Source organism: Primulina eburnea, chromosome 1 (assembly GCF_022965805.1).
Source record: "Primulina eburnea isolate SZY01 chromosome 1, ASM2296580v1, whole genome shotgun sequence".
Taxonomy (NCBI): Eukaryota; Viridiplantae; Streptophyta; class Magnoliopsida; order Lamiales; family Gesneriaceae; genus Primulina; species Primulina eburnea.
Window position 1 is genome coordinate 62,748,089 of NC_133101.1, and position 24,416 is coordinate 62,772,504.

At 35.3% G+C, this 24,416-nt stretch overlaps 4 protein-coding genes across 8 annotated transcripts; 2 read left to right on the plus strand and 2 right to left on the minus strand.

Annotated features, from left to right (window-relative positions):
• Positions 1-839: 839 nt before the first annotated feature.
• Positions 840-4,804, plus strand: LOC140839168 (mitochondrial carrier protein MTM1-like). Of its 2 annotated transcripts, none has more exons than XM_073205802.1 (10): positions 840-1,306; positions 1,816-1,890; positions 1,979-2,092; positions 2,472-2,531; positions 2,615-2,785; positions 2,937-3,036; positions 3,163-3,254; positions 3,326-3,475; positions 3,864-3,922; positions 4,342-4,804. In XM_073205802.1, the coding sequence occupies exons 1-10, from the start codon at positions 1,076-1,078 to the stop codon at positions 4,472-4,474; spliced, it is 1,185 nt and encodes a 394-aa protein (XP_073061903.1). In that variant the 5' UTR covers positions 840-1,075; the 3' UTR covers positions 4,475-4,804. The 2 variants fall into 2 exon arrangements, with proteins under 2 accessions (XP_073061903.1, XP_073061907.1); XM_073205806.1 differs by having other exon boundaries at positions 1,072-1,306; positions 1,821-1,890.
• A 296-nt stretch (positions 4,805-5,100) lies between these two features.
• On the minus strand, positions 5,101-8,720 carry LOC140839184 (arabinogalactan protein 16-like). Of its 4 annotated transcripts, XR_012119688.1 has the most exons (5): positions 8,582-8,720; positions 6,932-8,488; positions 6,246-6,306; positions 5,435-5,653; positions 5,101-5,295 (listed from the first exon to the last, which is right to left on the minus strand). XR_012119688.1 is itself a non-coding variant. In XM_073205818.1 (2 exons), exons 1-2 carry the CDS (start codon positions 5,544-5,546, stop codon positions 5,189-5,191), a joined length of 219 nt encoding a protein of 72 aa, XP_073061919.1. In that variant the 3' UTR covers positions 5,101-5,188. The 4 variants fall into 4 exon arrangements, 1 of the variants encoding a protein (XP_073061919.1); XR_012119690.1 differs by having other exon boundaries at positions 5,435-6,306; positions 6,932-7,011; positions 8,582-8,697; XR_012119689.1 differs by having other exon boundaries at positions 5,435-6,306; positions 6,932-7,011; positions 8,547-8,671.
• A 171-nt stretch (positions 8,721-8,891) lies between these two features.
• Positions 8,892-11,595, plus strand: LOC140839161 (uncharacterized). Its single transcript, XM_073205796.1, has 2 exons — positions 8,892-11,292; positions 11,375-11,595. Exons 1-2 carry the CDS (start codon positions 9,390-9,392, stop codon positions 11,524-11,526), a joined length of 2,055 nt encoding a protein of 684 aa, XP_073061897.1. The 5' UTR covers positions 8,892-9,389; the 3' UTR covers positions 11,527-11,595.
• Positions 11,596-14,329: 2,734 nt separating this feature from the next.
• LOC140839178 (mitochondrial adenine nucleotide transporter ADNT1-like) lies at positions 14,330-19,451 on the minus strand. The gene is made up of 8 exons (XM_073205811.1): positions 19,065-19,451; positions 18,125-18,173; positions 17,855-18,018; positions 17,231-17,268; positions 16,616-16,728; positions 16,402-16,515; positions 15,517-15,864; positions 14,330-14,682 (listed from the first exon to the last, which is right to left on the minus strand). Exons 1-8 carry the CDS (start codon positions 19,220-19,222, stop codon positions 14,599-14,601), a joined length of 1,068 nt encoding a protein of 355 aa, XP_073061912.1. The 5' UTR covers positions 19,223-19,451; the 3' UTR covers positions 14,330-14,598.
• Between the last annotated feature and the right edge of the window lie 4,965 nt (positions 19,452-24,416).

The following is a 24,416-nucleotide window of genomic DNA, read 5'->3' on the forward strand; positions in this document are numbered from 1 at the left end:
TGCAATCACATGTATGTATATGCTTAATCATATTTCGGAAGGCAAAAACTTGTGTGAGACGATCTCACGGGTCGTATTTGTGAGACATATCTCTTATTTGGGTCATCCATGAAAAAGTATTACTTTTTATGTTGAGAGTATTACTTTTTATTGTGAATATGAGTAGAGTTGATCTGTCTCACGGATTATGACCGTGAGACGGTCTCACATAAGACTCACTCATTTCGGAATGATGTTCAATTGTTTAATTCACTTAAATTACCACAGTGATCAATCTCAATGCATGTGTGTAGTTACAATTTAGTTCAGTTTCAAATAAATTTTCAAACCAAGTCAAACTTTGAAAATTTTATAACTAAACCATGATTTTTGGTTTAGTTTAGATGATTAATTTTAAATTTTGAGTTTTATATTGAATTAGTTTTGTAATTTGAAAAAATGTAGAAAGTGATATTGGATGAAAGTTGAGTGAATATTTTATTTGATTGTGTAAAATGTTTTAATTATAACACGAAGAAATTGTCTATTGTGAGACGATCTCACGAATCTTTATATGTGAGACGAGTCAACCCTACAGATATTCACAATAAAAAGTAATATTCTTAGCATAAAAAGTAATATTTTTCATAAATGACCCAAATAAAAGATTCGTCTCACAAAATACGACCCGTAAAACCGTCTCACATAAGTTTTTGCCTAATATAATTAAGTAAAATACTTGCTCATGTTATAAAAAAAAATTATACAATTGATTTTAAAACCGATTCATGCGATTCGGTTTAATTTTACACTTGGTTCGATTTGTTTGCTGATCACCGCCTTGGAATTAAAATAGTGCTTCGAGTTGGACAAGTTGAAACCGGTGAGCCGTCTCCCGCGTTTGGCTCGCTTATTTCCACGCCACGAATCACACCTTTCTTATTCTCCCAGATTCTCTTCTTTCTTCTCTATGCCATATTATTTTGGAGAAAACTCAAGTGCCAAATTCTAAATAAGAAAACCGATTAATTACTTGATATTTTCTGGTAATTTCCTTTCAATTCTTGCAGAACTGGGGGAAGATATTTGATTTTTAATGGTGGGTTCAGCCAGACAAGGTCTGCCTTCATGGATTGGAGCAGCGACAGCTACAAGAAAAATGGAATTGGATAATGATAGTAATATGGTGAAAGAGGAATCTTTAGCCAAAGGATCATCGAACCCGATGATTTCTGATTCGAATTTGAGTTTTGGGGAGAGGGCGTTCTCTGCTGCCGGCGCCGCCGTGATATCTTCAATCATCGTCAACCCTCTCGATGTTGCCAAGGTGTTTGTCGAAATGATGCATTTGTCGAATTTTGTATTCGTCGGTTTTTTATGGGGAGAGTGTGCAGTTTTATTAGCTTTGAGTATGCCATGGGGTTTAATTTACGAGCTAAATGATTTGATGCATTTTACTTTATTGTTTGATTGTTCTATGGATACCTAATGTTAGTGAATGGTCATAAGGCCCCCGTTTAGCCGGAGGTTCAAAATTTGCCAGGTGGAGTTTTCTTGTGTTTGGAGATATTCCCTGATCCTCTCTGTTTCAGATTTTGCCCTTTTGGACTCATTTAACCTCTTAGTCTACTTTACCTAACAGTTCCCCCTTGTACATCAGATTCTCATGGGTTTGTTGGTGGTGCTTCAATGCGGTTGTGTGTCCTTTTTTTGGATTTTTTTAATGTGGCATTTGCAAAGTGGATTTCCTTTTGCTTTAACAGAGGAAGCTTTCTTGTTCATTAGACTTGTGTTAGCTGATAATTTTTCTGCTTAGTTTATATGCTAATTTTGCAGGTCAGGTTGCAAGCTCAGGCAGCTGGGGTGCCATGTGATGGCTTCCATCAAATGGCATGCTTTGAATCAAGCACGGTATGAGAGCCTAAATTTTTTGTACTAAATGCACATATTCATCACAAGCTGTGTTTTGATAGAGGTTTTGACCCCTTCTTGGCTTCAGATGTTGCAAGACGTGAAGTATATGCCATCATCAGCTTGCACCCAACCAACATGCTCCCCTGAGTGCACCCGATACAGAGGAACTTTGGATGTATTCTACAAAGTGATGCGACAGGTTGGTGAAGTAATTGTTTTTTCACTTGATTCATCTGAAGCATCTTCAAAATTTTCTTATGGGTCTTCTGACTTCGATACTTCATTCTCATAAGTATTATTTTGGTTTGAAATGAGCAATTCTCTTATCTAAATGGAAATTTATTCAAGTTAAAATCAGTATAAATTCTGAAGCATGCTAATTTGAGGTTCTCTTAATTTTATACTTCAAATACCACATTTATATGGAAAATGGATATAAGAACTATTACCATATCATGAGTATAACTTATCAAAGCGCTAAAATATATGTTGGTTTTATCTAGAGGCTTTAAAGCATTCGGCATTTCCAAATTTATCTTCATTTGGTTAAATGAGCCTAAGAACATGAAATCATCCAGGAAGGATTCTTACGATTGTGGACAGGAACTAATGCCAGTTTAGCCCTTGCAGTCCCTACTGTAAGTTTCTTTCTTAAATGTTACGGTGGGCAAATTATTTATGTACGACTTCATGCTGAAGTCCTTTTGTGTATTATTTGTAGGTGGGAATTTATATGCCTCTATATGATATTTTCCGCAACTACATGGAAGAGTTTACATCGCAGAATGCTCCAACCATGACTCCATATTCTCCTCTAGTTGCTGGTTCCTTATCACGCTCTGTAGCATGCATAACTTGTTATCCCGTTGAGCTTGTCAGAACACGTATGCAGGTACTTTATATTTCATAAGAGGGGGAAAAGAGCACATCTTTTCATGTTAAATAATATACACCTAATTTACCAATCATGTATATGTGATATTGTAGACTTGTTTTGGCAAGGACATTCTTTTGTGTATTTATGGCGATCTTTTTGGTCACAGGCATTCAAGCACAACCAAGCTAGTGTGAAACCTCCAGGAGTGTGGAAAACTTTGATAGATGCTGTCTCCGACATCAAGACTGCCAAGAATCCTCAAGCTTGTAGGATATCATTTGTAGCTTATATTTTTATGTTTGTATCAACTATATGTTTCATGATTGTGTTTGGAAGAGAATTTCCAGTTTCTTCCTACTGAACCAGTATACTTATGGTTAAAATGGAAACAGTTCAAAGCTACCGCATCCTATGGACTGGGCTTGGCGCACAACTAGCGCGTGATGTTCCATTTTCTGCTGTTTGCTGGTCATTGCTTGAGCCAGTAAGAACTTTATTTCCGTGCTGAGTGTAATTATAATGTCATGATATTTTATGTTTACTCATTTTATGCAGTTCCGAAGGAGAATTCTGAGTGGGGTAGGTAATGAAGCCAGTTTACCCAGTGTCCTTGGGGTAAACTTCGGCGCAGGTTTTGTGGCAGGAAGCATAGCAGCTGCTAGCACGTGTCCTCTAGATGTTGCGCGCACCCGGCGACAAATAGAGGTTGATAATTTTTTTAATATTAAATTTGTAATGGTTGATTGATAAAATGGGTGCATGATTGAAATCAGAGAGCACGTACAGCACTTATTTGATGCAAGATTTTGGTAGTGCGTGGTAATCAATAGTCCTGATTTTGCAATAATTTTTTAGTTTTTTTTCGTTTCTTTGGTGGTATCCGTGTATTGCTCTTCTCCTCCACATGATTGTTTTTGCATGTGAAAAATCTGAGACAGGAACCAAAGTTAATGGCTAGTATGAAATGCAGGGGGATGTAGATTAGATCTATAGACGAAAGTTAATCCTGTCATGGACAACATCTGCTTGAATATGATTTCTTTAGTGATTCCTCCATTTCTCGACTGTGATTATTTATGCTCTGGCGTTTCAGAAAGATCCCACACGAGTATTGACGATGACCACGAGGCAGACTTTGGTTGAGATCTGGAGGTATTAATCCAGACTTCCACTTTCATACTCTTGCATAACATCGACATTATACAGTTTGAAAAGAAAGTCCTACACATGGCTTCATTGCTACGTGTGGAAAAGTAGTTACCCGATGAAAGTTCTTGGCCATTAATGAAATCTATTTTGATGCATCACATTCAGAATTTTCTGTCTCGGTCAATTTCCATAAACTGGATTCATGAATGAACTGGTAAAAGATGTTCCAAGAAACCATTCCTTGAAAAATTTCATCACTCTTTCTTAATTATAATGAATGGTCGCAACAATTTAGCAAAAATGCTTTTATTGGTATACTAAGAATTGGAAGGATAGTCTCTCTTTTGAATTTTGCTAGGGTTATCATATCTTACTGCTTAAAGCCTCGACTATTCTGAATTATCCCTTGGCTTGTTGTGTAGGGATGGAGGTATAAAGGGATTATTTACGGGGGCTGGGCCTCGAGTTGCTCGAGCCGGTCCTTCGGTGGGGATTGTGGTATCTTTTTATGAAGTTGTTAAGCATGCCTTACATAATAGACAGTTGACGGAGTAAATATGGAAGAGATTGCTAACTTCTGAACAGGAGTTTGTGACATCGATTAAGGAATAAGATACTACTAGATGTACATACTCAGCTGATGCATTCATCTGAACATTTGATATGATTGTTTTGACGCCAATTAAACTTCCTTTTGGGAGTTGGCTGGATATAAATGAGCATATGGGAAGTTAGCTTGATTTATGAATTGGGCAGTTGGATCATTGTCGTTGCATTGCCTTTAATTCATATCTTGTTGGAGATGTAAAATGTATTTACAATTGCATACAATTCAGCGTTGTATGTTAGTTTTTTGGTGGATAATAAAGTTGCGATCTTTTATTTCGTCTTTTTGCAGACTCATACTAATATCATAGCACTTTAACAAGAACCAACTCCCGTCCGCTAGGATTTGCCCATATCTTCGTGCATCCAACCCAGCATTTTGATTCGTTTTACGTAAACATTTCCCAATGATTTCTCGAGTTGCCCCTCATTTTATAACAAAATCAAAACTAAATTTACAAGTAGGTCCGAAATCGTGTATATATCCCCCATTCAGGTGTTTGGCAGGTTTCGGAGATGGAATTGCAATATACTATGCCATGAAATATGAAATGATGGAAAACCAAATACTCAAAGAGCATGAAATGGGTAGCAGAAGAGTTGAATTGAACGAAAACCAAATGGTTCAAATCCATCGATATCTTATGTACAAGAAACCAACTCTTAGGAAAAGGAGTAGGAAGACGATGTATCCATTGGGTGGATGAGATACGTGAGCACTAGTGCCACCAACATCAGTACGCAGGCTATCCCTTGATCAATTGCATTGCCTGCAAATATTTTCACCCACAATCACAGAATAGAAAGGAAAAACAAAAACATACTTTGTGAGTTATGATTCGGTTTTGAACGAACTAATTTTGGCAATGAGATCCAGTTCATATTTTGGCAGCAAGAAATGGTACATACCGTCGCTGGAAGGGCCCGGAGCAGGAGCCAAATCCAGCGCTCGAGAAAACGGGATGACATTGCCGGAGGGAAACGCGAAGATCGCCATTAATCCGAGGTGAAACCATGCCATTGCTATCCGACGATGAATGTGAGTAGGAAATTGTTGAAGGGGTTTTTATGGTGTTCATTATTGATGAGAGAGAGATCAGGGGTCCCGCCATGTGTGAGAAAGTGCTGCTGTCAGACCAACCACCTTTTTACAACAATTTCAAGATTCATTTTTGTCATAGTTTCCATTTTCCAACTTCCTGTTTCAAAATTCATTTGGGAAGATTTTACTCTTTTAAAATATTATCCAGCTTAAAAAAAATACTAAAGCAAAAGCCCGAGTGCCCGTATCCTTGACTTCAACAGGAGTAAGTTATCAACGATATCGAAGATTCCCAAATTTAAAATCTAATTGTAACAAAAAGTTGATTCAAATGAAAGAATTAGCTATCTTGACCCAAAAAAAAAAAAAGAAGCCAAGATTTAGCTCTGGCAGAAACACATCGTATTCTGGCAATAGTAGCAGCCCTTTGACTCGGACTTGAATTTTGCCGCACCAAAGTTTATAATCACTGTTACTCATACACGTATTATCTCTCTCCTTCTCTATGTGTGTTTTTTTCGCCAAAATATGAATGCTCGAACAAATTTTCGTCAGAATTTATGTGAGATTCTTACGTTATAGTTTCCATTTCCTACACATCACGTTCATGAATTCCAGCCATTCGTATTTTCTCAAAAACACAAATCAATAGCTCTTACAAGTTACAAAGTTGCTTACAAGGAAGATGGTCTCCGCCCCACCGATAGTTTCCAGGACTGCTTTTGCTGTCATGGGCAAACTACATATGCACAGGCATCACGCAGATAAAAATTACCAAAAACAGATGAAAATGTGCAAGGTCAACACTACTTGAGTCCCACAAAAAAGCCAAGGATTAGCTATAACAAGATCCTAGCCTAGGACAGCATGAAAAGTAGGAGTCCGAAGATAAATGGACAAGAAGCAACATTATGTCACCATTGTCATCAAAATAGCCATGGATGTGGAATATAACAGTTGAAAAGAAAGAAGTGAAACGTTTTGCTTTTATTCTGTACCTTTTCTTTCAAACATGAAATATTTAGGAGGTGAATTAGCAAAAAAAGTGAGCAGTAAATGTAATTGACAGTAAGAAAGCGGAAGAAAAAGATTTGACACAGAAAAACCAGGCCCCGACCATATAAAGCAAGCCCAATGCTGCTTCAATCTTCCAATCAACCCTCAGGCAAATTCTAGTTTTAAGGAAAGTTCTGTTTCATACTAATCAAAATATTTTTTTCTCGAAAATGTGTCACCCAACAATCAAAACACATATTCGTGAACCACGAGACTAACAGAACGGTGGAGCTCCTATTCAAAACTACAGAACAAGTTGAGATATTGTATCCATAAATGTAGCCACGATGGTCATTTCTCAAACTTACTTGAAAAACCATCCAAGGCAATCCGAGCCATGCTGATGCAGATGGCACCAAATCTTGAAAAAAAGGAATATACTACTCATCTATTATCGTAGCAGCACAAAATGAGCTTTTAATTAACAGTCATAAGAAGTACGAAGCCAAATTCAAAATACGCTTTGGCATTTCATATTGATGTTAATTCAGTTATTTCAACTTTTGAAAGCGCTAAAGAAAACAGAAAGTATGGAGCCACAAAATATAGCTTTTAGCAACTTTTCTTTGAAAGTTAAAAAATATTCTTCAACTGTTATACCCAAATAATAACTACTTCCACCTTTGTGCAGACAGGCACACTAAAAAGCTTGTTTAATGATCTGGTATGTTTTCAAGCTAAATGATTTTGTATCTGGAGTGTAAACGTACTCTGTAAATTGTCTTTTTCTCCTTAAAGCAAGCATTATCCAGATAAAGTCGGAGAATGCAAGGCATGTGTGAATAGCAGTGTCATTACCAATCATATCAAGAAGGGTAGTGAGGCCAAGACCGACGGTGCTGAACCATAGAAGTTCTACTATCGGCAAATATTTACATTTGCTATGTTAAGACTGTTTTCGAAGAGAAAGCTTTCTAATTTGCGGTGGATGGATATTTGTTTCTCACTTTACTGGTACATGGTATGGCTATGAATCAGGTGCTTCTGGGATCTTTTTGGTTTTGCACCTGCCTCATATTGGTGTTCGTGTATATCTGGTAAATTGACCTATTAGATATCAGGGTATACTAATTGTTGGTTGACTTATGATGATCATCTTTAATAAAAGTGCTCGTGTATTGAGTTGAATGATGCCCCCAATATTAGCTATTGCCTTGTTTTGACATAGACACGAGGCTATGGAGAAGCTTTTTGTGACCCACACATTTCATAACCGACACAGGGTAATATTGGGCCTTCTATTTGCTTGTCTTTCTGTACAGGCTGGTGTTTACACGTAATACTTTTTGAAGGAGAACAATGATAGCAAAGGAAGTTGCAACGATACAATTTGATAAAACTTCTTCTCTACGACAAACAAAAACATAAAGCAAAAAAATAGCCCATTAAATGCTGCCTCCTACTAGACTGGTCATCTACTAAATTTACTTTTTTGCAAAGAGTTTCTGATTCTTAACTTGCAACTTTAGTTTAACCAAATGGGTCATCTTTCTTAAGACAAGACGACACAGTTCATGTCTGAAGTCTGGGAAAAAATGGAAACTCACCCGGGATGAAGCTTCAAATGGTTCGAATTTATCTCTATAGATGCTGAATTAAAGCACCATATACAATTGAAACCAAGAAAATAGATGTAAAAAGGCACCATTAAAACTAGGAATTTGATGTTAAATTCAAGTGAATTAATAAAGCATATAATAACAGCTATTATATATGAAGTGCCTTAAAGACTTTAGCAAGAGACGGCACAGTGGCGTTGCTGCTCTGTGATAATCTTAACAATATTCAATGCCAAAAACCGACAAATCAACAACCTTTTGCTCCAAAAATCATGCAACCATCTAAATATTTTCACCCAGACACATCTGCAATGGATCAAGATTCAAACTTTGAGCTGTGATTCAGAGGTGAGTTGCACCTGACCTGAGAGCTTGTCAAGAATCGAAGAGACAACGTACCCGCTACCGCTGCATCCCCAGATGTCCACCTTCACCGTGTTCGGCAAACTGTACGATAAATCGTTCGCTTGAACATCGAATTTGACGAGGACTTTTCGGTTATCTGATTAGGGACAACTCTCGGTTATGTAGTTGAAATAGGAGTCAGAATTGATGTGAAAGTTGAAGCTAGTATTTGTGGCACAAAACACAAAACATAGTAAATAAATTTTTTCCCTGTTTCGTATTGGTTTTTCTTTTAAAAAAAAAAATTTAATAAAGAAAATGGCATTGAACTTGCAGAAATTAATGGTCCAAAATTAATATTCAACGCTCTCTATATTGAGAGATTATCCAATGAAATGGTTCGATTCCAAAACCAAATCTCTCTCCCATTTCTATTAGTTTTGTAGAAAAACTAGTATTAAATTAAATGGTCCAAACATGCAAATTAAATGACACACTGAGCCTCCTCCAAAACAATCCTTAAAATCTGCCATGTGTTCTTTTTGGGGACACATACATTGGAAATCTCGAATCTTGTTGCATTTCTTTCATTTCTCCGGATTGTAGATTCAACCAAGATCACATATTGAACCTTTAGAATCCTTTGATGTCCTGAATGATACAATTTATTCAAAATGAGGGGCCAAGAAGCCCAGTTTCATCTCAATGATCGAATAGGTTGTTCGGCTTCCTGATGATCGATCAGATTGCTGGTTGACAGGCATATAGATCCATTTCCAAAATTCACGTTTGGCATCAACGTGTAGCTAATCCAAATCCATCGTCCAATATTCTATCCTTGGATCTGTGTGTAATATCAGGAATGGAGCAATTCAGGCAGATTGGAGAGGCCGTAGGAAGTTTAAATGCTCTGATGGTGTTCAAAAACAACATATTTAACCAGAGGCAATGCTGTTTATTGGTTGATATGTTCAATTCAGGATACAACACAATTGCAGAGGAAATGAAACAAAACCTGAGATTTGAAGAGAAGAGCACAAAATGGAAAATCATTGAAAATCCATTAAGGGATCTGCTTAGAACATTCAAAGAAGGAGAATTTTACATCAGGCAGTGCTTGGAACCGAAGGACTGGTGGGCTAAAGCCATTTATCTTTATCAGAATGCCGACTGTGTTGAGTTTCATATACACAACTTGCTCAGTTGCATTCCGGTGGTCATTGAAGCAATCGAAATGGCTGGGGAGATATCGGGTTGGGATCAAGATGAGATACAGAAGAGAAAGGCTGTTTATTCTCTCAAGTATCAGAAAGATTGGAAAGACCCCAGAATTTTTGAGTGGAAATTTGGAAATAAGTACTTGGTTTCTCAAGATTTTAGTACTCATTTGGATTCGGTTTGGAACGAAGATAGATGGTTACTGCTAAAGATGATTCAAGAAAAGAAAAGATCAGGTTCTTTAACTTCGAAGAGGGATAACCGTCTTGCAGATCTTCTTTTGACAAACTTGACTGCTTCAGAAACTACAGAGGATAAACTGTTACCTTCCTCTACTTTAGTGAACTCCAAAGATTACCAGGTACGGAGGCGGTTGGGGAGTGGAAGCCAATATAAAGAGATTCAATGGCTCGGTGAAAGCTTTGCTTTAAGGCACTTCTTTGGGGATATCGAACCATTAATTCCTGATATTTCAAAGGAATTAAGCCTTTCTCATCCGAACATAATGCATGTTATCTGCAGCTTCGCAGATGAGGAAAAGAAAGAGTGTTTCTTGGTTATGGAACTCATGAATAGAGACCTTTCAAGTTATATCAAGGAAATATGTGGGGCAAGAAAACGAATACCTTTTTCTCTTCCGGTTGCAGTTGATCTAATGCTGCAAATAGCGAGAGGGATGGAATATCTCCACTCAAAGAAAATCTACCATGGAGAGTTGAACCTTGCCAGCATACTTGTAAAAGCAAGAAATGGTAACTCGGATGGTTACTTACATGCCAAAGTATCGGGTTTTGGCCTATCGGCTTCTATTAGTCTCAACCAGAAGAAAACCTCCACAAATCAGAATGCACAACCTCCAGTCATCTGGTACGCTCCAGAAGTACTATCTGAGCAGGGATATTTTGGAGATGGAGGAAACTCTAAGTATACAGAGAAATGTGATGTTTACAGTTTTGGGATGATATGTTTTGAGATTGTAACTGGTAAAGTCCCTTTCGAAGATGCCCATCTTCAAGGAGATAAAATGAGCCGCAACATAAGGGCAGGAGAGAGGCCATTATTCCCGTTTCATTCGCCTAAATACATCACAAACTTAACAAAGAAGTGCTGGCACGCGGATCCGAGTCAACGGCCTAGTTTCTCATCTCTCTGTCGAATTCTTCGCTATATCAAGCGTTTCTTGGCAATGAATCCTGAACTCAGCCAAACAGACCTGCCAATGCCCCCAGTGGACTTTGTCGACATCGAGGCAGGGATTGTAAAAAGCTTTCCTTATATGGGGTATTCAGATTTTCAGTCTGTATCCCAAATCCCATTCCAAATGTTTGTATACAGAGTCACAGAGAGGGAGAGAACATGTGCAACTCACAGAGATAACTCTGAATCAGGCAGTGAAGAAACTTCAGCATATGGAGATGAGAACATAACAGTGGAGGACCCCTTCGCTTCGCCAACAGAAAGAAGATCCTTGCCTTCTCCTGAAATTATGATCAGGAAGCTTTCATTATCAAAGAAATCATTAGAAGTCAAGACCAACAAACAACCAGGTTATCAATTCACCAAATTCTCTTATGTTACATTTTTTTACTCTCTTCTGTTAGCGAAAATTTTTATGAACCGTTTTAACAGGGACGCCTAGGGGAAGGTCGGTGAGACCTCCACCAATAACACCAAGGGGACGTAGTATCAGTTTGCGTTTGAATTCCGAAAGTCAGTTGATGACAATGAGTCCTAGAACAAGGAGGACATCCGGTCACGTATCAGATTCCGAACTGTCTTGATCTGCCATGCCCTTGAATAGAAGTTTGATCCTTAACCAAAGTAGAAACACTTTTGTAGGTACAGCTAATGATTTCTACCCTTGTCACTTTCGATTTTCCGTCTCTGGTTAGGTTTTTTCCCGTGTTCTATACAATTTCAACTCTCGAAAATTGTCATCTTGTCTCGAGCGTATGGCTTGAAAATATGTACATTTACCCAATATTACAGTTGAATATTTTTGACATCGATTTTAACATCAGAATATACGATGATAGTATTATGTCCTGCAATTATTTTTCTCAGCAGTTTATGGTAACTAGCAAGAAGCACGTTAGATGCACGTGTATATTAATTATTTAATAAAAATAAAACTTTGATTTTTTAAAAATAATTTGAATAAATTTTTTTTATTTATATTATTTTGGTAGAATAAGATTCACAAAACACGCTTTTAGTAAAACACATTTTTCTTATTTTTACTTTAGTATAAATAGTTTCTTTTCTTCCTTTGGATACACTATTTTGGAAGCTTATTTTTCGCTGTAAGCCGAATAATGAAACATCTTCATTTTCTGAGAAAAGTTCTTATGAGTCTTAATATTGGTTTAGTCTTTTGTCATATTAGACGAATAAATTAATTAAGAACTTATATGCCTTACTTTCAAAATTGTTTCTCAAATTAAAATTCAAGCAATTGATTTTATATTATATAATAAATTATAATGAAAATAATATATAGAACGAATTGAACTGAATTTTTTTTTTCAACGGGAATTTTATGGATGTTCAAAGAAAAACACTGTAGGAAGGATTCCACTAAAAGACTTGTCTGATATATAATTTTTCTAAAAAAAATTACTAATGGCAATATTTGAATGAAAGGTTAAAAACAATTTTTGAAAATTACAGCAATGTTTGAAAATTATTTATAAGGCTTTAAATAATGATTATATTACTGAATGAAAGGTTAACAGCAATTCTTGAAAATTACAGCAATTTTTGAAAATTATTTATTTATAAGGCTCTAAATAAGATTATATGATTATTTGTTTATAAGGCTCTAAATAATGATTATATGATTATACAACGGTTAGATGCAAAGGTTTTAGTAATAATGAAGAGGAAAATGTGTGAGCAATTTATGCCATTTATTTTATTGAAGTTTACATGAAGGGTATTATACGACGGTTAGATGCAAAGGTTTTAGTAATAATGAAGAAGGTTTTAGTAATAATGAAGAGGAAAAGGTGTGAGTAATTTATGTCATTTATTTCATTAAAGTTTGCATGAAGGGTATTATAGACAATGCACAATTGGAAAACATTGTAGATTATGCACACTTTTATAGGTATAAATAAATAAATAATATAGATTCTTCCTCTTAGGAAGGATTCCACTAAAAAACTTGTCTGATATATAATTTTTCTAAAAAAAATTACTAATGGCAATATTTGAATGAAAGGTTAAAAACAATTTTTGAAAATTACAGCAATGTTTGAAAATTATTTATAAGGCTTTAAATAATGATTATATTACTGAATGAAAGGTCAACAGCAATTCTTGAAAATTACAGCAATTTTTGAAAATTATTTATTTATAAGGCTCTAAATAAGATTATATGATTATTTGTTTATAAGACTCTAAATAATGATTATATGATTATACAACGATTAGATGCAAAGGTTTTAGTAATAATGAAGAGGAAAATATGTGAGTGTCATTTATTTTATTGAAGTTTGCATGAAGGGTATTAGACAACGGTTAGATGCAAAGGTTTTAGTAATAATGAAGAAGGTTTTATTAATAATGAAGAGGAAAAGGTGTGAGCAATTTATGTCATTTATTTTATTAAAGTTTGCATGAAGGGTATTATAGACAATGCACAATTGAAAAACATTGTAGATCATGCACATTTTTATAGGTATATAAATGAATAATTAATCCAATAGTCAAATTTCTTTTATCGGTACTTGTATAGAACAGATTGCTTGCAAGCAAATTGGAGATGAATTTTTGTTTTTGGCGAGTCAACTTCATTTTGTCAGCCACTGCAGCTGTAAAGATGAATCCTGGCATGCATCCACCACAAAGACATTGCAATTGTACCTACAGAAATATATGAGAATGAAAGCAGCGTGGTTCGTCCCAAATGTACAACCATTACAAAATTATTTAATAATATTAAACAAATGTTTCAAACTATGAGATTTAAATTCTTTAAATGATCGGTTTTTATGCAAAATAACGGTTGAATTCGCGTTATCCTAATGTACTACTTTAACCATAAATCTAATGATTCATAAATCTAATATTATAGTATTACCTACTAGTAACACCTCATTAACACAAAATAACCAAATGCCTAATAAATAGAATGATCTTTCGTTGTGGCAATAGTTTGAAAAACGATAGCTCTATACAAGTCTATGACTGTATGTTCTTTACGCAAAAAAGTTTGCCTAATAAAGAGAACGCCGCCATTCTTTATTCGATCACTTAATATTTTGGATGGAATTTTGCAACTCAATCAAATGCCAACTATTGCAAGGTAAAAACTAAAAAGTAAATAATTTTATCTATACATTTTTAGAGCGTGTGCTAAATCAACTCATCCAACAATGTGGAGACGTAGTCGCGTTTTTTGAATCTCAAATTTGAAGGGTGAACTTCTGAACTTACAACACTTTTAACATTACCCGAGACAGCGCTGATATAACCCTAAAGCCAGGAGGCGGGAAAACGAATCCTCGTAAACCAGGAGTACAAAGATTTGTCCATCAAAATACAAAGCTATTCAGAAGCTAACTACATACCAAGCAAGCAGGAAACAATATTTATTGTTTTATTCTTTTTTTTTCTGAGGGATTTATTGCATTATTATGTTTACACTAGCTAATACTTAATCGAAACAGGCAGTCGACCAAGCAGCTAAATTACCAACCCAGATGAAAAAGAAGGCACTGTTAAACAGGTAAAATAAGACTAATGAACAAAAACTCAGAATAGGACCATCACCAAGAAGAGAAGAGGATGTATCGGTTGATCCTTTTTCTTTCCAACTCCAATGAATGAAGGTCAAAGCTCTCTCAGGGTCAGTCAGATATTCTAATCTCTACCCCAAGTACTGCCTTCACTTGTTCGTATGTCACGAATGCAATGGCTATTGATGGAACAACCTGAACAGGCATGGCAATATTTAGTAAAACAAGCAACTGGTGAAAAAAAGCAAATGCTTGTATGGTCGATTAATTTTAGCCTGTGAAAATGCCAGGAAAATTTAACCAGAAACGGATTTCTTTTTTTTTTGGATAAGAAATCAGCAGTGCATTACAAGTGTGCAAGCTAACCCAGCTCTATATGACAGCTTCATGACAGCGTTAATAGTACAGAAACCCATAAAATCTTAGCAACACTATCACAAGGACACATATCTCGTTTAAATTTAGATTTCCTTCATTGTTTCGCATTTCTGTTTCGGTCAATCAACCTATCAGTCAATTCATAGAAGTTGTCAACTTTTCGGGGGGGGGGGGGGGGGGGGGGGGGTGTTGTTCTATCATTTGGGATGTGAGGGTTAGAAGAGATCTTATGGAGGGTGAGTTTGGGGAATTTACAAATTTGTTGGGTGTCCTAAACAGGGTCAGATTGAACATGGGAACTGAGGATCATAGAGTATGGTTGGGAGATCTTTCAGGGTTGTTTTCCGTTAGTTCTTTTTATAATTCTTTCTTTTCTCTTTCTGATTCCCTTTCTGTTGGTTGTTTTAATAACCAGAAACGGATTTCTCATTCTACTACATGCCTCGTACTATAAAAACGACAAGACCATATTGCCATTCAAAAATAACAGACGATATAATCTAATTTGGCCATCATTTTTCACATACTATGTGCAAGCAACATGATGCTCAAGTCATTTATTTTTATTGTGCACAATCCTTTCTTCCAAACCAAGATTCCTCTTACAGCATCATTATCAGGAAGTTCAAGGTTTTATAATTGAAGACTAACCTTTACTGAATTGGGTACCAAACCCCTATATAATGCTCCAAAACCCTCATGCCTCACAGTTTTCCTGAAAGCATCAATCATGCCAGTATATTCAAGGGCGACGTTGCTCCTACCATCGCCAATGACAATTGAAGAAGCATGATTCCATCCTACCATCTGCATTCTTCTACGAATAACATCGAGTGGGTAAGCAATAGTTTGTCCAACTGTGCCTGCTGCAGCCCCACATGCAAGCCTTGTTGCAACACCTAATTCATCATCTTCACCAACAAGCCCAAAGGCTTTGGATTTAATCAACCAATCTTTTAGAGATTCGTACACAGCAAAGTTGAGACCCACATAAGGAACCTAAGAAAAATAAAAAGAGAGAATGAGTTTCCCAAAAAAAGCAAGAGAAGGGGGAAAACAAAATCGCAAGAGAAAGATGCTAAATCAGATGCATGTGGTCGCAATGACAATCTTCCCTTCCAAAAGCAGTTCAATATCATTTGAAATGGGATACATATCATTATATGGTCAACTAGGCAGTAAACTACGTTTTACACATCTCCAAGTTCACAGAATCATTAGAAATAGTGAACACTAGTTCTTAACCTGTACAGTCCGGACTTTTTTCAGCTTAATAGCCAATTTGAAATGTTCAATCATTCAGGAAATATCATCTCTGATTCTCTGACAACTCTTACATGCTAAATGCAGTCATTTTAAGTACAATGGTGACACTGATTAAATTATTTTGCATGATATGAGCATGTTACTCGTTTTAACAAAAGAAAAACATGCATGTTAGATCTTCATTTCATCACATAGTGGAAAAGGAAAACTCTGTCAGAAATTTGTGGCAATACTCAGAGATACGAAAGTACATATGATGCCGGGACTTACAACACCAATGACAGAAGGGAGCCAACCCTTATAGAGAGCACGAAAACCTTCCTCACGAAGCACAGTTGATAAAGCATGAAACATTCCTCTGTATTGGAAAGGAGATTTTTCAGTCTGCAGCATAGAAGAAAATAACAGTCATATAGCTGGAAAAATTCGTTAACAGAAGTTCAATAATCTCCGAAAAGCTCATCTTAATGAGTGTTTGAGATACCTGCACAGTAATTCTGCCTCTAACCATGTCCATTGGGTATGTTGCAGACATGGCAATAATTCCAGCACAAGCTCCTGCTCCCAGGCGTAATAAAGGAGTCAGCTGAGCATCCTCTGCAAAACAAATAAGTAAGAAATTCATCAATACATATTAAATACTACCTATGCATCCCCACCCAGCGGAAAAATTAAACGATGTCCAGATTTTATGCCAGAAGCACTTCACTAATTTTAGGATATTGAGATGGCAATAATCACGTAGATTGCGAAGATAATGAAACATTGTACTATTCAGTAGAATATATGTAAATCAATAAGAAATCTAATCATTAATGTGGCGAAACTAGTTAGTCAAAAGCATCAACAGCTGAAGATTCGGTGTCTCTGAGACCTCACAACTCATTTTTGGGTTAACCCGGGTTTCTCTACTTCACTAGTGAGTTTGGTTATGTTTATACAAAGATCGAAAGGTCTATGTAGACAATTCAACTAGTGAAAAGATTTATCACCCCACAAATCAAAACTAGTTCAAATGGTAGCTATTAGCATAAAATACAATGCCAATATGTGTGTGCAACTAGTTGATTACCAACTACGTATAGTAACAAAAGCATACCATTTCCGGTTTGCTGACGATACAGATATAGTATACCCCTGCAACAAGAAACCAAATCCAATAAATTACATGGAGAATGACAAACTCATCTAATTTGGATCAAATTTTTATTAGCTCCAACTATGTTGCATTGCACATATTAACGCCTCATTACATTAATAGCGTAAAATCCTCATAACAAATCAAATTACACACACTAACAATCAGAAAGGTTAACTAAAACTCTTCCGTGGCAGGTTCACAAATAGAACAGATTCCCTAGTTATGTAAGATAAAGCACTATCAAGTATCACCAATCCCGCACTCGGAATTAACAGGGCAAGCTAAACGGGTTTAATATTCCAAAACAACTTAATCGGACAAGAAAGATAAGAAAGTGAAGCATGTTGACAGTGGTCAGTGGTAGTCAAGACCCTAGCCATAAACCAAATCTGGCAACACCTCCTATACCATGTTTGATCCAGAAATATAAATTAGCAATATTGAATTGGATAAACCAACAAAGGACGAGCTAACGTGAATTTAAGTAGAAGACCAAGATCAGAACAGTAGATGTGTGATTTCAGAATATTTCGATGGGAAAAAACTAAGTGCATACACATTCTACGTTTTTAAGGGCCATACTTGGAAGCCTGCTCATAGCTGAAGAACTTTACTGCTGAATTTGGAACAATTCGAGCACAATTAGTGCCATTGCCTTTAAACATTCCTCTAAACCCTTCACTTCTCCATATATACTTCAAGCCTTGAATAGTACCACAGTACTTTACGTTGTGTGGATTTTGAACCTGATGCAGAGTTAAACTTATGTGATGTAACTTTGCCACTGATTGGAGCTCCAGCTGGAGAAGGAATGGAGGATATGAAAAAGTCAATAAGTTGAACAAAACAAACCTGCAGTAAAATTTTCAATCTCTCTAATGGAGCTACAGCTGTCCGCGACCTGCAAGATCATGCAGCAAGTCAATCACATGCGCTGATTTAACCATAAATTAGAAACTCAGAATCCGGTCAATCAGGAAAAAGAACAGAAAAGGAAAAGAAATCCAGCAGCCAGAGCTAACAGCCAAACAATACTCATGCGCCTTTCAAATTACTGTCTTCTCCTCAGTTACACTCACGTGTAGAGAAAAAAAATCTTCTCAATTGGTTATTTTCAGATGCATACTTCCAGCCCGAATGTACCACAAGATGGAGCAGGTAATTCATCCACTTCAAGCAACTAAAAAAATTTATGTGACACATTCATCATTCTGACTTCCAAGTGAATTTAATTCCTTGAAGATTAATTTCTATTAGCTAAAGAGAGGAGAGAGTGGATAATGTGACACATTCATCATTCTGACTTCCAAGTGAATTTAATTCCTTGAAGATTAATTTCTATCAGCTAAAGAGAGGAGAGAGTGGATAAAAGAGACAGGTACCCTTAATTGTGAGGAATGGTATAAAATATAAAGCTCGAAAATTTTGCAGCTACTTATTTTTCTAAGGCACGAGAAATGCACATATAACTAGAATCGTGCACTTTAGTTGTTTGTTCATTTGAGTCACAGTCGAGCGAGAGTACTCAATCAAAGCACTTCAGAAAGATGGATTTATGCGACTACATCTAGAACACAGCCATGTGGGTCACAATTATCGCAAATTATCAAATTTTCTACTCGATTATTATAAATATACTCTTCGGCAATCTCTATTCTCCACCAAGGGCTCGAAGGACCATGACAATCATTTGACAGTATAAACAAAAGAACACAATAAGAAGATCATGTATTAAACAGACTCTCAACAGACTATACACACGCATTTATACAATAAACAGAAAAACACTTACACGCCTCCAGCAACACCACCAGCAACTAGAGATTTGCAAATACTGTAAAGTTGATACTTGGTAGGCTTGATTTCTTCCTTGGCGAGTTTCGCCTCCTCCGCCAGAGTCACAATCTTAGACACCGCCGATTCGCTCGTCTTCACCTCCTCCGACGCCATCAACTCCTCCAAAAGAATCGCAAGGCAATTTAATAAATTAAACAAAAGAATCCTCCGACCTGTGATCAAATCGAAGCGTTCATTCTACGCGAAGATGAATCATATCGTCGATTTCGAGGCGGCCGTCAGCGGCGGGGGAAAATAAATCTGGGGGGCAATGTTGCCCGCGATTTTACGTGTGACGGCGTTCTGCTGGAGTGGTCAAAGCTTCATTTTTCGATGGCTTCATTATCTGTTTTGATAATAATCATCATAATAATAATTATTAATATTATTATTATTATTATTGAATAATTATCGTTATTATTAATTACTAGTAGAGAGGAATTATGTGTGATTCCCTTGTAAAACAAGATTCGATTTCTACTGGCTGAACATTTTCATCATCAAAATTAAAATTAAACACAAATCCAAATTAGTTCCAACAGATAAGTCAAACTTCACTTCATACTAATTGATTGTTAAAAATTTTTTGAAAGACAAAAAATAAGGGCCCTTCGAATGTCGGAAAGGACGCATAATACGTGTTTAAATTTTCAGCAATCAATACTATCTATCTAGTTATTAAGTGTGAGACGTGTTTAAATTTTGAGTTATATCAGAAGATATTAAAATATTTAATTTCATAATAATTTTTTTATATTACTAAAAATATCTTCAAATCACTCTATATTTTATATAAAAAAAATCTAAACAAAATTTTTATTTTAAATCGAACAAATCTACTAAATTGAAAATAATCTCATTTATGTGCGTTTATGTTTTTTTTTATTAATAGTCAATCGTAATTAGTCATAATTGGTTATTTGATTCCACTGATTATTTGTACTATTGTCACACTCCTTAAACCCTAACATAAACAAAAAGCAAAATGTTATTTGTAGTGCAAGTTTGGGCTCATGGAATTCAATCTCTAGCAATGGGCCCAATTAAGTTTTGGGCTTTTAAATTTTTGTTTTTAATGCAAATTACTCTGTCCAATCACTTATTTGCTAATAAAGAAAATTACATTCGACTTTGACGTGCTAATTGCAAATAAGTGAAATCAATCATTCTACTCCCCTTTTTTTCCCCGATTGTCGTTACATAGAAATCGACCAATATTATTTTTATAAAGAACATGCTTCGAAAAATTACCGAAAGTACAAGCATGCCAAATATCTCAATCAACGAATTAATTCACACACCATTTCCCCTTATTTCCAAGAACACGGCATGCAAATAAGAAACCAAACACCTAAACATAATAATGCAAAGAAAATTTTGAATAAAACACATAAGTATCACAAAAATATCGTGAAACGGTGTTAAATGTCCCACATCGGTTAGATAATTAACCTTTGAGTGGTATATATGGAATTGGACAATCCTCCCCCCTTGAGCTAGCTTTTGGGGTTGAGTTAGGTCCAAGTTCCAATCTTAACATGATTTCAGAGCCCGGGTTCCACCGTTATGTGTTGGACTGCCTATAATTAGGCCACCCGTTCTGCCCATAATTGGGTCATTTGTAAACTCCACGCTCCAGATGTTCATTCCTGGGCGTGAGAGGGGTGTGTTAATTGTCCCACATCGGTTGGATAAATAACCTTTGAGTGGTATATATGGGATTGGACAATCCTCCCCCCTTGAGCTAGCTTTTGGGGTTGAGTTAGGTCCAAGTTCCAATCTTAACATGGTATCAGAGCCTGGGTTCCACCGTTATGTGTTGTTGGACTGCCTATAAATAGGCTACCCGTTCTGCCCATAATTGGGTCATTTGTAAACTCCACGCTCCAGATGTTCATTCCTGGGCGTGAGAGGGGTGTGTTAAATGTCCCACATCGGTTAGATAATTAATCTTTGAGTGGTATATATGGAATTGGACAATCCTTCCCTCTTGAGTTAACTTTTGGGGTTGAGTTAGGTTCAAGTTTCAATCTTAATAAACGGTCTTATATTTTAATTTTGTGAAAGAAATTTTCAATACGAGAATATCTCACCATAGATATTTAATTAATATTACTATTAAGGCTTATCCGAGCCAACTAAACAGCCTGAATAATTTGTCTCTTTATCAATGTATACTATTAATAGAATGTTTTGTCAGCTGTAACAAATTCCGGCGCTTATTTTTGCACATGGCGGAAAGGGAAAAATAGTTTGGCCGACATAAAGTTACAATTTGTTTTCTTCTTTTTAATACAAAAGATCACGACAGTTGACATTTATTTATATTTTCTGAATTTTTCGGACAGATCAAACAGATTTTTTTAGCATGATTTAACGTACAAGATTGTCGAACTTAAGTTAAATTTGAACTGATTTCACTATATTTTTTTGCCCAAATTGTATTAGTTGATGGTTTCAATATTTGCATGTATTTTGGGAAGTATAATAATATAAACGGAAAGTCATGCAAACTGCTGTATTCTCGTCTTTGCTTCCTTTTCCTCTCTTTCTTTTTTTATTAATTTTTTTTTAAAAAAAATATTTTCTTGCTTGTTGTTATTATCCGTCCTGATCCTGAAAGCGAAAGGCTACGAAGGCTGTAGTAATAGCTTCTTGTCCTATTTTTTTCCCTCTATTTCTTTTGTCAATGGTCGGAATATACAAACTATGTTATTTAATATTTATTTAAATCATTAGCCAATTACTACAAACACGTCAAAATAGGCCATTGGATGATTTTCCCAAAGTCATGCAATTCAACGGTTCACAGTTTTCCTTCTTAATTATACAAATAAATTTTTTGTGTTTGCATTTATAGATTTAATTGCTGTGGGGTTTGATTTGAGAAAAATTATGAGTGATAATATCTTTGGAATCCACTTGATTTTTATTTATCGAAAATATTAATTTCTCGACTTAATGTAATTATTCATTTTGAAAAGTATTTTATAATGGACAAACTTTCGACCTCGGATGTCAATTTGTATAGGTATGGGTATGCCGATGTTGTTCAACCATACACATTAAAATTGGCAACCAAATTGAGATTCGATGAAATATTGTCGTCTGGACCATTACATGAAAATATGATATCCCACAAGATTTTATATTTTTCTTATTTTTTAATTTTTATTTTTGAAAAATCCCAGATTGAATATTGCCAGCAGTGATTATTATAATTAGTAATCCATTGCATTGTAAGTTTATTGTGAACTATATACAGCCACGTATTTAATACAGTTGCTTGTACAAAGCATATATCATGTCAAATGTTTACTCAGGGATAAATTTGGAAACTTTTTTTTTCCACGTAAAATTTGGATTCACCGTAGTTGAATTATATCGAATGAATATTTTTGGGTTTTGGCAATCTAGAAAATACAATCGATGCACCAATGTGAACTGTACAAGTTATTTACTTGCAACGATGTGGTTATTGGTCAATTTTTCAACTTAAAAAATGATCTTATATATGTAGGGTTATATTTCAATACACTTGAATATATATATATATATATATATATATATATATATATATATATATATATATATATATATATATATCTTCAAATGTATTGAAATATAACCCTACATATATATATATATATTAGTTTTGATATGCTGTATAATCATGTGAGCATCGATGATGTGTCACTCACCCATTGAATGTGATGAAATATAGAAAAATTGTGTATCCAATGGGCAAGTGATACATCTTCGATGCTCACATAGGTGTGCACGATAGGTATGCAGCATATCAAAATTATATATATATATATATATATATATATATATATATATATATATATATATATATATATATATATATATATATATATATATATATATACAACGACAAAGAAGCCAAAATTATTCATTGACGCACTATGCCAATCGAAATTCCCACCAAACACGAAGTGATGACAACAACTCGATTTCCATAAAAGCCCAAACTAATCGATAATTATCATAGATTCAGAATAGTCAAAATAACTCACCAACCACCGAATTTTTGGTATTAAGTAAATAACAAGTCACTAAAGAAGGTGGCAACCGGGAGAGAGACTAAGCCATTGACAAAACGAAACATATTAAAACACTCTCAATTATTACCAAAATAATTTAATCCGATCAATTAAATAAGTTTAATCAAGGTTATGGGCAAAAAAAAAAATCGTGCATGTTCATATATGAGACTTTTTCTATATTGTCAAATTTAAATAATAATATGATATTATTGTTTTTTGGTAATATTAGTTTTTCCTACGTTACACTGATGTGACACCAATACGATGTTGAAGTATTCAAAGACGACGGAGCCCGTGGATGAGAGGGCACCCCAAGCTCCCCTTAATCGAATTTTGTGGATCCGTCTCTGGACGTGTGTAGTGTGCACTCTTAATGTAAAGAGACTAATATTATAAAAAATCGAAAGATATATGCTAATATTGAATTTTGATACATACATAATCGAAAACACAACGCTCTTTAAAAAAAAAAAAACACAAGGTTCTTGGCATCCATAATTGCAGCTCAAATCGGGTGGCTGAGGCAAGGTGTTCCCGCTGAGATAGGGTCCCTTCTTCGGCTTCCACAAAGCACGAACTCCACTATATATGTATAGTGGGCATTTCCTCTTACTAGAGTGCCACTTTTAATTTGACCCCCACTCACCATATGTACATATTTTCAAAACACATCCAATCCTCGTGGCGCCACTAGTCCTTAAAAACGGGCTATATTCTCTCTTTTTATTAAGCAAATATTCCATAGTTTCTTCCCGCGAATACATTAATCATGTTTCACACGACAACAGTTTGTTTACGAGTACTCCCTTGTTTTGTTCGCGTTTGTAAGCAAGGTTCTAAAAAGCACGAACTAAAGCCACAAAGTCAAGTTTCAAATTTCATAAATTTAAATGGGTTTATCATGAGATTAAGTGTGAAATATTTTTTATTTTTATTTACTATAATTTTATTATATGAAAAGAACACAAACTGCTAAAATTATATGAAAATAACACATACTGCTATTAATGAAGACGTGGATTAATTGTTTTGTTGTCCATTATTAGGTCAGAAGTCTGAATATCGCTAGGTTCGTGTGAACATGAGTAAGTGAAATTAATACATGTCTCTGTACGATTAGTAATGCTTTAGCGACGTAGTATGTGCGAATTATAATATTTGATTCTTGGAATTAAATCCCGAAGTTAAGGGTTCTCGAATTTAGCGTAATTTCCAGTTTTAATTCTTTTTTAAAAAAA